Genomic DNA, 15440 nt, shown 5'->3' with positions numbered 1-15440 from the left:
AATAAAGATAAAATAAAGCTGCACATCTCCCATTTAAACAGAATAAGTTATTTCTCTTTAGATTAGACAAGAATAAACCGAACTGTCCTTCCTCTTGAACAGCATAAATGGGAAAGTAAAAAGTGCAGGGCCATATTCAGATACCCAAAGTTTTCACGTACTGCAGATTTTAACTTTATTTCAACTTCATATATTTGGATAGAGATCAGAAATGTTGTAGTCTTCAGCTCTTTTCTCAGCTGTATTTTATGAGTGAAGTCTAAGCAGTCAGCGCAGCAGCGAAGGTGAGATCTGCTTTCATTTTTGTTGTTGCCAAAACTGTGGATAAACAAATGTAGACCATTACAACCCTACATACTATACTTCTGAAAAAGTATTAACATGCACAGAGTATCAAAGCACTTAAAAACAGAGTCTTCGTTGATCAAGATATTAAAGGGCACCTATTATTCCCATTTTTACAAGATGTAATCTCAGATGTGCCCAGAATATGTCTGTGAAGTTTCAGCTCAAAATACACCACAGATCATTTGTTTAAACATGTCCAAAATACCTCTATTTGGGTGGGAGTAAAAACGAGCTGTACCTTCAAATGCAAATGAGCTCCAGCTTGACTTCAATAGAATAAGATGCAGTCATAAGGAAGTTGTTACGAATCACCTGCAAATGGCCCGTTATGTAAATCTTTCTACCTTTCTAGTCTGCTGTCTCCTATCCTCTTATAGGATTACCTAAAGGTCAGAGGTTCATTTCACAGAGAAAGGTTCTGCCATTTGGTTTATACAGTTAAAGGATTAGTCCTTTTTTTCTTAAAAAATTTACTCAGCACCATGTCATCCAAACTGTTGATGTCTTCCTTTGTTCAGTCAAGATGAAATTATGTTTTTTTGTGGAAAACATTTCAGGATTTTTCTCATTTTAATGGACTTTAATGGACCCCAACACTTAACAGTTTTAATGCCGTTTAAAATTGCAGTTTCAAAGGACTCTAAATGATCCCAAACGATGCATAAGGGTCTTATCTAGCCAAACGATTGTCATTGTTTACAAGAAAAATAAAAAATATGCACTTTTAAACCACAACTTCTCATCTATCTCCGGTCCGGCCAGCGCGACCTCAAGTAATTGCATAATGCCGTGGAAAGGTCACGTGTTTCATAATATGAAACGCACATTTGTGGACCATTTTAAACAATAAACTGACACAAAGACATAAATTTGTATTATTCCACATACAACAACTTCGGTCCTCTTTCTCCACACTTGTAAACACTGGGGCATAGTTTTGCATTCGTCATCCATGACCTCTTGACGTGATGATGTATTACGTGAGGTCGGGCTGGCGGATCACACAGCAGGAGGAAGACAAGAAGTTGTAGTTAAAAAGTGCATTTTTTTTCTTGCCAAAAATGACAATTGTTTGGCTAGATAAGACCCTTATGCCTCGTTTGGGATCGTTTAGAGTCCTTTGAAACTGCAATTTTAAATTGCATTAAAACTGCATCAAAACTGTTAACGTGTTGGGGTCCATTAAAATGAGAAAAATCCTGGAATGTTTTTCTCAAAAAAACATAATTTCTCCTCGACTGAAAGAAAGACATCAACATTTTGGATGACATGGTGGTGAGTAAATATCTGGATTTTTTTTTTTAAATAAAATTGACTAATCCTTTAAAATGTGCTGTTTGATTTACAGTATACAGATGGTTTACACAAAATAAAGTAAAAAACTATCCTTTTCACTATAGACCCTTTTACAGCCCACGTTATCAAATAGCCTGCGCCCACATTTTGGCAATGAAAGTGGTGTTATTTCCAGTGGTTCTGACGTGTTAGCAACTCAAACAGTTTATCGCAACGCTTTCCCAGCATCAAAATGTCTGGTTGTTGCATATACGATTGCACTAATATTTGTAATATTTTTACTATATCTTTTATATCATATATTTGGCCATCTGCTAAAGTCTTCTATCCACTCCACTATAGACCACAGATCTGGTAGCCCAATAATATTTAATAAAGTCAACTTTTAAAAATAACTGTCTGTATTGCTTAATCCGTTCGGGTAGCTTAACACGCTGCTGATTCTTGCCCTTGCTGTGTCATTATTGTGTACAAACAGTAAAAGGGTCTATAGGATTACCTAAAACGTTCTTTACATTATTGTTTAATAACAAAGATTTGTTGTTATTTATAGTGTACATTTTAGTGTTATATTTGATCAAGTTTTCTTATAGTTCTTTGACATTGCGAAATAAAATGTTTTCATGCAAATATGTAGACTACGCCCCTGGGGCCGCCAACCCCGCCTCCATCATTAAAAGGTCTGCATCTTATTTTGCATTGAATGACATTATCACAACTGCTCTGCGAAGACTCTCTGTGGAACATCTCAAAGAAAGAAACTTGTTTTTAAAGAATGGCTTCAAATTTAACTGGTAAGTTGTGTTTTAAATTTGATGATATCTGTATGAATGAATTGGTTGGTAAGTGTGATTCATTTGTAATTAATATTTAAAGTGTTAACTATGCCATTGTGTACAAATCTGATTTTTCCTGTATGTAAACAGATGGGACCTGGAGCGGTGCTTTGGCAAGCATCTCAGAAGTCAACAGTGATGTGCAAGATGTGTTTGTATCAGACAAAACTAATGGCAAAATCTCATCCGTGGATCCACATTCATCTGCTGACTCTGAGGTTGATGAGGACAGATCTGTTCATCATGTTAATGGAGACATTGTTAAAGGACGATCCTTCAATGATTATTGAGCAGCAATCTCTATCGGCAAATAAGAATCACTTGAACGACAAGTTGTTGCTGGAGTTGCTTAAACTCGTGAGAAAACTGTGTGTATGTATTGAGGCAATACAGTCGAGATCTGCACATCAAGATGCTGTAAACAGACTGCTAATTAATCAAATAGACTTTGTTCAAGGACAATTACAGAATATTGACCAAATCCTAGAAGATGACCTCAAAATAAGTGGTAGTATGACATTGTTGCTGAGAAATCTTAATCATGCTATTTTACGCAATAATCGTTCATAATTTTGTTCTTTTTTTAAATGTGCTATTGTTCGCTCTTTTTCTGTGAATATTGTTTTGCAGATTTTTCGTGTTGAATGGGACTAATTTAATTTGATTATTTTGCTTATTTAGTGTGTATAAATCAGCTAAATCTAAATACATTTTTGAAATGGCTGGTTCACCGTTCAGGTGACGATTTGTATTCGTGTGAACAGATGTGTTCTGTAATTTGTCATTCACTTGTTTGAGTAAAAAATATATTTTCAAAATGAAAACAAAAGGGTTTTTGCATTTTATACATTTAGTTTTATTCATTAAAATAAGTCAGGGCTGCACGTATTAGTCATTTGCAATATAACCGAACTGACGTCCTACCGTCCTCGGGAGATTGTTCTTCTGAGTCTGAACATCAAAGGGTTCCCGTTACCCAAAATCCACTTTTACAAGCTTTCTTGGTATTGAAAAACTGCCCTTGTAAAACCAAAATTGCACAGTTCATCTCTCTGCAAAACGTTATAGCTTATTTTTTATTTTTCTAAGAAAAGGCCCAGTTATGTTTTTCTGAGTCAAACAGTCAGATTTTATTAAATCTCATTTCTCAGCAGTGATGATAAAAAGTAGCTTTCTTTATTACAGATTAATCTTTCAAAAAATGTTCACATTCATTTTAAGAGCGCAGGTGATGTGGGATTTGTTAGACTAGTGAAGATAAAGCTCAGCTGGTTTAGGACTAACATGTTTTCTTTCTGTGAAGAACAAACAGCAGGGTAAACACGGGTGACCGGCTCATCTGTGTGCTTCTGGGATGAAGAGACGCTTAAGTGTTTAGAAATGTCACAGAAACATTAGAGGAACCTCTGGAGAACCTAGCAGAAGCTCACCGAAACTCCTTGGGCTTGATGTTAATCATTCAACATGGATTAAGATGAGATGTCTGGCTGTCAAAGGAGGGTGGACTGAAAAATATGAGTGAGAAGTTCCTTTATATTTTACCCTCGTGTCACTTCAAACTTACTTCTATTATCTTTACCGAGGAGAGAGAAATGTAGGAGTTTACTGTGACAAAACAGAAGTATTTGACTCTTGTTAAATGTGATGAACAGAAATAACACAATGTTCTGTGATAATGGATCTGTCTCTCAGTCACAGCAGGTCACCGACTCGAAAAGGAGTTTTAAAAGTTGCCCGACACGTGAAGCATACGAGTAAACAACAAACATGAATTCAGTTCTGTTCCATCGTATGACTTCACACAGAGAGTGCTTTTATAATCGGTTATATCTGCTAACAAGTCAAAGAAATTCATTACTGCTCTATCAAACATTAATCACAACTAATCATTTCAAGAATACATTTTTTTTATTTACATCATATGTGTGTGTGTGTGTACTGTATATAATAATTATGCATATATATAAACACACACACATGCATGAATATATGAAAGAAATATTTATATGTGTATATACATTTTTTACATATAATTTATATTATAATAAAATATAAATACTTAATATATAAATTAATTTTTTCTTAAACTTATATATGCATGTGTGTGTGTGTTTATATATACATAATTATTATAAACAATATTTTTCTGCAAACGATTAGTTGCGATTAATCGTTATGCAGCACTATTGCATTGCGTTGGAACTGAACTAGAGAGTTATTTCTCACCCTTCATCTACAGAGGAGGTAAATCCACCCGCGTCTCCATTAGAGCGACTACATCACTGTTCATCTGCGTGTGAATCCATCTCTCTATGAGTCTGCAGTAACGTGTCGCATCCACCAGGGGGCGCAGTCTCTTGTTGTACTTCTCTCTCTCTATCTGCCACTCCTCCCTTAATATCTGCAGCGGTTCAGAGGAGGCGTCTGAGGAGGATCTTTCTCCTCTTTTCATCCCTCTCTCCTCACACTGAAGAACAGAAAGCACTTCTTGTGTGATGCTTTGTATCTCTGTCTCTAGAGTCTGTGAAAGACCTCCAGTGTGTCTGCGAGATCTCGGGGTCCTGACCAGACGCACGTGATGTGACACGGGCAGAAAATCACACAGTGAGTTCAGAAACTGCAGCAGATGGAGCTCGTCCCTGTTGAGATGAAATCAAACACATAACGGTTTATCATAGACATATCAGTGAAAAACAAGCTTCTCAAACCTTTTGTGTTGATTTATTAAACATGGCAAAATGTGTTAAACTTAGATGAGTGTACCAGGATAAACGCATAGATATATAGAGATTGTACTCACAAAGAGAAATACTGAACATAACTAAAAATATAAACAAGGTTCCCACACCTTAGTTAACTTTAAATTCAAGGACCTTTCAAGGACTTTCCAGGTCCAATCCCCTCAAATTCAAGACTAAATGTGGGGACACAGTTCAAGTGAGATCAAGGTTACATCGTGTTACCTTTTAAGATACATTGTTACAGTTTCCTTTCGAGGGAACTCGCGCTGCGTCACTGCGGTGACACTTTGGGGACGCCTCCAGGGGTAAGAGCGTCTATATGTGTATATCAAATTCAACCAATGATGAGGCTTAATGACAAAGACAGGGTGACGCGGGAGCCAGGAACTATATCGCTATCTGAAATATTGCCAAAGAGGGCGTTACAGGGATGCAGGAAGTATGTCAAGAGAGACGTAGCGTCTCGTTCCCTTCTCAGGGAACAACAGTTACATACGTAACCCGAGACGTTTTCATGTGTCAAGCACAACTATGCAAAAAAGCATTTTGGTATGAATCAACATTCACATACAGAAGATATAAACATTTAAAGGGAACAGTTTAACATGTGTACTTAAAAAGTCTAAAATTTTTATGATATTATCCTACACTACACAGGGAATAATATAGAAAACTTCTTGCATAAAATAGATTCAAGCCCTTTCAATGACCTGTATCTATGTATGTATATTTTCAAACACTTCTCAGGGCCTTTAATTATTTCCCCCAGATTCACAAACTTTCAAGGGTTTCAAGGACCCGTGTGAACCCTGTATAAGCCTTTGCTTGTTGACTTTAACTATGCATGTAAACAGGCCGAGTTTTTACCTGCAGTGGACTGTTAAAAGCCCTTGGAAAGGTGTTTTCTGTGTCCAATGAAAGAGCAGTAAAGCAGATGGAGGTGTGGCGTAGTGTGGCTCCACCTCCAGACACTCAGCGTGCATCACGTCCAGTAACCAACCCTGAACATCCACCAGTGTGTGATCACAACAATCAATGATAAAAGACCACGAGTCCATCACAGCCATCAGGCTGAAGAGATCTTCTCTAGCATCATCTGCACACAAAACAACAACTCATCCATATAAGAATCACTCTTAATAAATCAAAACAGATTCACCAATCAAACATTGACTCCTCTGTGACATCATCTACCTGTATTGAGTTTACGGTCCTGTAACAGTTGTGGATTTAACTTTCCCACGGCAATATCTTTGATATCTACTGAGACCTGCCCGCAATAGTGAGAAACTCGAGCAGGTTGATCAGGTGAAGATGTTTCACTGCAGTAATGAAGTATGATGGGGTGTCTGATGCTGGCGGAGGTCAATAAAGGAGGAAGATCAGTGACTGTCAGTAGTGTGAATGTTGATGTGACGTCGTCAGCGGTCCAATCAGATCGTCTGATGTTCTTCACAGGTGGTGGATCACGGCACACAGTCATGTCTGATGTCAAGCAGTGCTGTGTTAAAATCCTGCTGTTTACTGACACAGGACAATCTGCTATGATTGAAGCGCTGAGATTCTTCAAGGATCTACAAACACAAATGTGTCATTAGGACTTCTTGATAGTTTATAGTGTTTTGGTGATATTCAACATGTCTTGATTTATAAGAGGCTTACTGTGCGTTCACACCAGACGCGAATGAAGCATTAAAGGAGTAGTCCACTTTAAAGATGGGGTTCATTGACTTTTTAACGTAGGAAAAAAATACTATGGTAAGTCAATGGGCCCCATCTATAAAGTGGACTACTCCTTTAAATTGCACTATTTGCGCATAGTTGGACACTTGAACATTTTGAATTCATGTCATTCACGTGTGAAATTTAGATGCGAATACACTCAATTTGCCGGCTTTACTGTAGCTAGCTTGTATGTATATACCGTATGTAGCTCAAATTGAGTAAAGAGTGTTTTTTACAACTTACCAAATTGGCCTCCTAACTCCCTTTCTTCCAAGCAAGATCCTTTTTATTCCTGTTTCTATAAAAATATAAAGATGTGTCGCACAGCTCCGAGTGTCCACATACAGCGACGATGATTTTGTCCTCCATTGTTGTTTCGTATTTCTGCTTCGGTTCACTACGTAGTCATCACGTAACTACTGGAGCAAGCTCCTGATTGGTTAATGTGAATTTCCGCTTTTCAACATACGCTAATCACTCGTCAAACGCACAAAACACTCAATTTGCATTGACTTAACAAGTAAATCATCCACGCTTAATGCTTCATTCACATCTGGTGTAAACGGTGTAAAATTAGGAAACTATTTTAAACAATCGTCACTGTAACAAAGCTGACTTAAAATAAATGATTCAAGAAGTTAAATCAATCTAAGCATGTTTTACACACTTTGTTGTGAAACTGAAATAATGATGCACTTTATATGAAAATTTCCAGTTTAACAAAAAGCAAACGACAAGATTAGTGCTTTTAAAGCTTGTCTTAAAACTTGCATTATTTTAGACTTAAAAGTAATTATAAGTAATTGCTTTTAGGTATTATTGTAAATTGTTTACTTTGTGTTGATGCTGTTTTATTTTTGTTTATCTATTTTTCTTTTCCCTCTCTTTGCTTGCTGTTATTTTTATCTTGCTTTTACTTGTAAAGCGCTTTGAGAAGTAACATTGAAAGGCGATATATAAAATAAAGATTATTATTATTATTATTATTATTATTATTAAGAGTCAAGAAATATTATTAAATATATGATAAATATGTAAAATATTGTTCAGCTCTGGTGTTTTTGACTGGGTATATAACAGAATAGGTACATTATAACCCTGAATGAGAGCAATAGAGGACCATATAGGAGACGGTCACCATAGAAACCAGACAGCCATCCTCCAGCAGAGATAATTTGTCCTCTTCCTCAGTGATTTTATATCAAAAACCTCCACCAGACCTACCTTAACTTAATCTATTCATTTTACATAGAGAAAAATGATCTGTTATCAGCCTATATGTGTGCTGGTTTAGTACTTATGTCTAAACTTTGATAGATAGGATGTTGATGATATTTACAACTTCTTGCATTGAACATATGGATGTCAGTCCTACAGTCGTTTGGTTCCACACATATATAAATATTGAGATATATATTGACTTTAAATCAGGCCTAATTGTAATGAATCTTTTATAAATTCACACAGTAGTTAATTTCCGCAGTTTTAAATGTGTCTGTGTTGTGAGTCAGAATCAGAACTCATCAATTTTCCTGAGTGATTTTAATATGATATTACACTCTGTGGTTGTTGTGTTTTGACAGAATGTTCATGACAACAGGTGTAACATACGTGTTATTTGTTGTTGTCATGACAACGCCACAGATCAAACTCTCCCCGATGACTCTTTGCCAAACTCTGTCCACCTTCATCAGAGCTTCACCACATTCAGTCTGCATCCGCTCATCAGTGATGTTCACCTCTTTATCATCATCATCATCATCTTCATCCCACAGTGAAACAAGCCCCTCCTGTTTAAACACAAGACAAGATCAGATATCTGTACTCTCCATCTCAACACAAGCATTGTTGAATATATTGTGAAGCTAATAAAAAGTAGTATTTAATTAATAAACATCGGCACATTTCTCCATCTCACAACTCTCTGTGGAGAGTATATGAATGAATGGATTTAGTTGAAGTGTTTGACATAATGTGCTGTGTGTTTTATAACCGGACCTGTTCTGGAGAGGAGATCACATGCTCTCGGTCTGATATCAGGTCAGTTAGGGCAACAAGCGTCTGATGTAGGAGTCTCTCTTTGACATTCACATCTCTCTGAAGGTCCTCGAGGAAGTTAAGACCGCTCTAAAAACACAAACCAGAGAACTGATCAGCAAAAAACACACAACCTTTTAGATAAAAACATTTTACTGTTTAACAGGACAAATCCTTTAGTTACGCTCTATAAACGCTGTCGATTAACACAGAAAGAGACTAATGTGTCAAGTGTGATGTTAATAGATATGCATTCTGCACACATTACTGAAGGACACAATAAACTTATTTAATAAACAGCATATCAAAGATGCTTAAAATAAAGATCAACTTTTATAAAAAAGCAGAGGGGTCACAGTTTTATGACATTTTTAAATACATGAATTCGTCATAAGTTCTGTGTGATTAAACCTCAGCACTACAGTATTTCATTTAATGTTTTGTTTAATGCAAATTCTACATTTGAGAACCACTGCTTTAATAAGGGAATAAATCACACAAACATTAGTGTACAGAAAAAATATGCATTGCATCAGGATTTATTTTATGCCTTCCAGAAAATATTTTATAAATATATAAACATACAATATATCAAATGAAAAAACAGACCCTCTGCATTTCATCCTATCTTCATTTGTTCTATTTTTATCACCTCTCAAATATCAGTAGGTCTCTTATACCAAATTTCTTATACAAAATACCAAAGCTTCTTCTCTTGTTAAAAACTCTTTTTTCCATCTCCGTAATATTGCTTGTCTCCAATCTTCTCTCACTTTAGCTGATGCTAAACCTTAATTCATGCATTAATCACTTCACGTCTGGACTATTGCAATGCCTTATTTCTCGGTCTTCCCAAAAAGACGTATTGTAAGGTTACAGTATGTCCAAAACTCTGCAGCAAGAGTACTCACATTACTCCTTTGCTACATGACCTTCACTGGCTACCCATGGCATCACGTATCCACTTTAAAGTATTGCTTCTAGTGTTCAAAGCATTAAATGGTCTTGCTCCCCAATATCTGTCTGACTTACTCTACCCTTACCGCCCTGCCTGGTCCCTTAGATCAGCTAAACTTGGTTTATTGTCCATCCCTAATTGGTGCGCACCGAACTTTACAGGTTTGAAACAACACAAGGACAAAAGTAATGACAGAATTTTCATGTCTGGCTAAACTATTCCTTCAAGATCATACTTTAAGCCCGGGATACACTGCAGGATTTTTGGCTGTCCCAGATGAAAGATTGCCATCGCGAAACAATCCTTGCCATTTCTGTGATCGTGGCTCTTCATCTGTGGTCCTATGTCGTACAGTGAGAGAGGTTCAAATACGGACATTTATCCGGTCTAGCGTTCAAATATAGCATACGATAGTTTTCTGACCGTGTCAGAAATTCAGCACAGTGCAGTGATTTTGGTGTTGCAACCTGCGTACTTGTATTTGTTTACCACTAGTGTGTGCTGGTGACATTACGCTAATGTGTGACGCTGCCGTCGAAGCCTCCCTGTCAGTCTACATGCTTGTCTTACAAAAGTTTAAATGATCCATGTCGCAGTGTGATAAGATAATGATCATATGTGAGTGCAAAAATCCTGCAGTATATTGTGGGCTTTAAAGAGAATGAAAGTGTTAATGGATGAAGATATAAACTGATGTAGGTGCTGTAATACCTGCAGTCGTGACTCTAAGGCTCTTACGGTGAGCAGGTAATTCTCCTGTAACGTCTCTGATGTATTCAACATCTCTGTGTTTGACTGTCCACACTACAACACAAACAATTTAATCATCATAATTCATCTAATACATATTTCACTACTAGTTGTATATCCATATAAGTAACTATGTGTGTGACAAATAAAATCTCGAAAATCTCTTACAGATCTGTTTGAAATCAGACAACTAACCCTTAAAGTTTAAACTGTATTATCAGCTAAATTATTTAACAGGAACTGCAACATCTTATGTTACTGAATATTTCTGTTAGGAATATTTAAGAGATATTGGGGCGGTTTCCCGGACCAGGATTAGCTTAATCCAGGACTAGGCCTTAGTTTACTTAGGAAATATAACTAGTTTTAACAAACATGCCTTACTAAAAACATTACCTGTGTGCATTTTGAGGTAAAACAAAGGGCACTGATGTATTTTAAGATATGTAAGTGCAAGTTGTTTTCAGTTTGGAGAGCTCTTAAAAGTGATTAAGTCTAGGACTAGTCTAATCCCTGTCCGGGAAACCGCCCCATAATATTGTGATATTATCATATTAATAATGATCCTGATAATGTTGACACCTATGCAGTTAACACAGTATTTCTGTTAAAATATTTTTAGTGTTTGATTTTTAGGTGTAATTTTGTTACTTCGTTTGGATCAATAATTAATATCTAATATATAAAATCTGTGCCCTGAACTGGTTTAAATCCATCTGAAGTTAAGATGAAATGAGAGTTGACTAACAGAATATGTGATGGCACACAGATCCGTGAGGAGGAAGTTGCTAAGCAACTCTCCTGAAGACATCGACTCTTCAAACACGAGGAGCATCTGATCTGTACCACATCCCAAAAAATCATCCACCAGAATCAGACGGACGTCAGTCCAACAACTGCCCACCTAAAACACATAGAGAGCATTAATATACATCTGAACATATAAAGACCAAATATGATCATTTAGATACAGTAAGTCATATGAACACATGTGTGACCCACTCTGTGAAATCCAAGCTTAAAGTCATTTATTTGTGATTTAATGTGTTCTACATAAAGTCATCCTACATAAAGAACACATTGTGAAAATATAATCTTGATATCTTTAATATTGACTAAGTAAGGTTGAAATCAATGTGAAATTAAATTTGATGCTCCTCATCTTTAGATTATGAGACTTTAACCTGAATTTTACAGATAGGGTCATATATTATTACCATGAAGATATAAACCATCAACATTATGAGTTTTATGCATGTGCTTTTATAGGTTTCAGAGCAAATATGAGCGTTTTAAAAGAGACACATTTGTGTGTCTTCCCTGTGTTTAGTTAGTAAAAACAGTGTGGAAAACCTTTAACAAGTTTTAGGCTTTATTTTATTTTGCATTACACAAATAATATAGGTTTAAAAAAAATAAACTGAAAACAGCCAACACAAATGTAACTTAGTTTTAGATGCAATGAAGAAGTCTCTTTTAATAGTCTCTAATATATATAGATCTACAGTAATATAGCGTGAGGTTATGAATGAACACATTTAACACAGTCAGTGATGTATATACCAGCACAAATATACTCTGACATTTAGTGCTACTTTAAAATGTTCACGTGTGACTGATAATCTGTTAAATACAAGTGAAGAAGAGTATTTAATATAATCATCTTTCACATTTATCTGCACAGAAGCGTCTCTGTACTGTGTGCTTATCTGTTTATCCTTCATACATAGAGTTTATTAAATGTGTCTAAACATTAAAAGTATAAAAGGAAAGTAAAATAAAGCTCAAGTTTAACTGCATTTTAACACATAATAAAACACAGATGCTTTCAAATGAGTATTCAAATCAATTCTGTATGAAAGATATGTTAGATATTGTGAGTGACGTGATTAACATACACATGATGACACAACAATCAATGTGTAGTTTTTGTTGCACTGGCGTTATACTGATATATAAATTAAAACAAATGTATTATTACAGCAATTAAATTTAAATACATCATCTATCCCGATTGTCAAAGCTAAAAATCTGAGATTCTAAGCCTAAATTTCTTCATGCAAAATATTATTTCTTGTCTTTGCTCATGATTTTGTTAGGATGACCAGGAAACCATATTTAAGACATTTCAGAATATTAGTGCTATTTCTGTCCCCTATTTTTATATGCATAGAAATGTAAGAAAACAAACTCTAAAAGATTTATTGTTATGCAAAGTGTCCTGCATGTTAATCTAACAACAAATTTAACCTGTATTATTCAAAACAATAATAAAAACTACATTTTATATCTGTCCCTGCTCTCTATCTCTATACTTTACCTTTAATTATAAAGCAAAACATTCTTCAGATATCTTTTTGCATTTTGTGTGGTTTCATATCCCATCTTTGCTTTAAATATTTTTTACCAATGAAAAAGTCATAATATTTTCGCTAAATGTACCCTTTAGTCATGTCATCAGGATTTCACTCAGTCCTCTTACCCAAACTGTTCCCCCCTCTGAAAATCTAGAAATATCCCACAAGTCACATTTTTAAGAGAAAGTGACATCATCTGGATCTTCTGAAAGCCATGTGAGATCAAAAGTCACTTTCTATTTTCATTTTCTGTATGTTTTATTATGATATTGATGCTATGACAATCTTATTGTTCAGTCCTATATTATTTCTTTGATGTTATCAGTTTATTTTAAATAATTAAAAAAGATAAATCACTTAAATTTGCTCAATGTCTTCATGCTATAAGAACATATTTAATGCAGCAATATTTCATATATTTACTAAAAACTCAATCCTGTTACTTTCAGTCCTGTTAACAAAATGCCTCCATCCTCCATTAAGAAAGCATGTTAAAAAATAAACTAGTTACCTGAAATTGACCTATAATCATTTTGAAGAGTAAAATATGTGTTATTAGATTTAGTGTTAAAGTATTAAAAGAATGAAATTCAATTTTAATGAGTTACAGGATACAAATGGCACAGATTCGGTGGAATGGCCCATTTAAAATAAACCCTCACCTGGAAGGTATCTTTCCACACAGCACAGACGTTCTTCTGACTGAAGGTGATGATGATGAGACAGTCATTTCTTACTGTATGAAGTGTCTGAATGCTTAGAGGATTCTCATACGGCAGAAGACAAACATCCAGAGGAACACCGTTCTCAAAATACACCAACTGTTTCATGTTTGTGACCGCCAGCACAGCAGATCTCAGAGAACCATCGAGGTCTTCAGCGGACAGCACGGTCATGTACTGAATCACACGACTGTAGGCATCAGGTACAAGACAATCTCCATTTAAACTTCTGTCATCATCTATAAAGTACAGTGTATTCTTCAACCCCGTGACATTAAACGGTTCATCCGGGCTCTTTTTGGAAACATTATGGGCACCTAAAACCACTAGTTTTCTCTGACAGAGAGGCAGTTCACCAATAAAACTAACAGTCATGGGTACAGGAATCTCTTTTACTCCAGGAGCCTGTGAAGATATAAAGCAGACTGTGACTTCATGACGCCAAACCAATGTAGGGCCCTGTAATATTGAAATATTATCTCGTATCTCATACGGCAACACAAATTCCACATGAAGCTTAGTCTCTGTGGGAGTGTTTATGGAGTACAGTACGTATTTGAAAGCAGACGTTCTCTTCTTGCACAGTCTCAGTAAAACACACGGCACTTTTCGTCTCTGTCGTACGTCCAGAACAGATGAGCAGTGAACGATGTCTGTTTCAGCAGCGCTGTCCCTGTGTAATGGGTACTTGGTGTGATCTTTATTTGAGAAACTCTGAGTGTTTGGGTCAAAGGTCAGACTGCAGAACGACACCTCTGAACCTCGACGTTGATCTCGACTTTTGGAGGTTAAAGTTTTGCATTGGAACACCAGCACATCTCCTCGAAACGCCAACATTTTAATGCCCTTCTCGACCGCCATTTTCTGTTTCTGATCATCTGAATGTTTGAGAAGATCAAAGCTGTGCGTTATTTGATCGCTGGCCTGGAGAAAAACAGAAAAGAAACCTGAAACTGTGTTCAAAGACAAAACTTTATTTTACAACAAAAATCTCTTTACTACTTTAAATAACATTTCTTAAAACTGAAAAATGTTTGTTAAGGTCATAAAAAACAATACAGTTCATTATGTACATCACTGATAATATAGTTATGTAGATTATATTGCATTTCTGTCAAAAGATCCTTCTAAAAGTTACACACTGCACCTTTAATTTTTAATTTTAAAAAGCAGCTTTTATGTAGAGCTTCACAAATCCACCAGTGAGGCCATTATGACAGTAACTTTTAATATTTAAAATCATAAACTACTTGGTTAGTTAAAAATTAGCTTTTAAGTAAATAAACTGAGTCGTGTACGTTACATTTTCAACTTTTGTTATAATTTGAGGTACAAACATTTGAAGCACTTCAATGACACCGCAGTAAAGTTCTACATTTATTATAAAATAACTAATTCATTATAAACTACTGTACATGCCCAACACTTTTATATTATCTGACGACCAACAAAGTTCACAACCTTTCCTCATGCTTCACCACATGCTTTACCTTGTTGTTTATCGCGCGTTCTTCCTCGTCAAAGTGCGCGCGCATACCCCGCTGGCCGCTACAGCTTCCGGCTGTTTCTTAAAGACACAGGCCGTTTCTCAATCGGAAGGCTGTAGCCTCCGGAGGTCGCATGTGCAGGCTGCATACGTCATCAAGTCTGATTTATTTAAGTTAACTGAG

General features: G+C 35.9%; 1 protein-coding gene across 7 annotated transcripts in view; it reads right to left on the bottom strand.

The window, feature by feature from the left end:
• Window positions 1-15408, bottom strand: part of fancb (FA complementation group B) — a 25149-nt gene extending 9741 nt beyond the window's left edge. For 2 of the 7 annotated variants that reach the window (XM_055214636.2, XM_055214635.2), the window contains exons 1-9: window positions 15261-15408; window positions 13711-14694; window positions 11440-11595; window positions 10653-10745; window positions 8945-9073; window positions 8558-8736; window positions 6416-6795; window positions 6089-6317; window positions 4707-5119 (exon numbers count right to left, since the gene is read on the bottom strand). In XM_055214636.2, the coding sequence (XP_055070611.2) occupies window positions 4714-5119; window positions 6089-6317; window positions 6416-6795; window positions 8558-8736; window positions 8945-9073; window positions 10653-10745; window positions 11440-11595; window positions 13711-14694; window positions 15261-15305 (2601 nt within the window). In that variant the 5' untranslated portion in view covers window positions 15306-15408 and the 3' untranslated portion in view covers window positions 4707-4713. Of the gene's footprint in view, window positions 1-204; window positions 319-3504; window positions 5120-6088; window positions 6318-6415; window positions 6796-8557; window positions 8737-8944; window positions 9074-10652; window positions 10746-11439; window positions 11596-13710; window positions 14695-15231 lie in introns of those variants that run through there. The other 5 variants (XM_055214637.2, XM_055214634.2, XM_055214633.2 and 2 more) reach the window with 5 other exon arrangements.
• Window positions 15409-15440: the final 32 nt, after the last annotated feature.

The sequence above is a fragment of the Misgurnus anguillicaudatus genome, chromosome 17 (genome assembly GCF_027580225.2).
Source record: "Misgurnus anguillicaudatus chromosome 17, ASM2758022v2, whole genome shotgun sequence".
NCBI classification, from domain to species: domain Eukaryota; kingdom Metazoa; phylum Chordata; class Actinopteri; order Cypriniformes; family Cobitidae; genus Misgurnus; species Misgurnus anguillicaudatus.
Note: the sequence above shows the minus strand (reverse complement) of the source record. Positions and strands in the feature narration are given on the sequence as shown.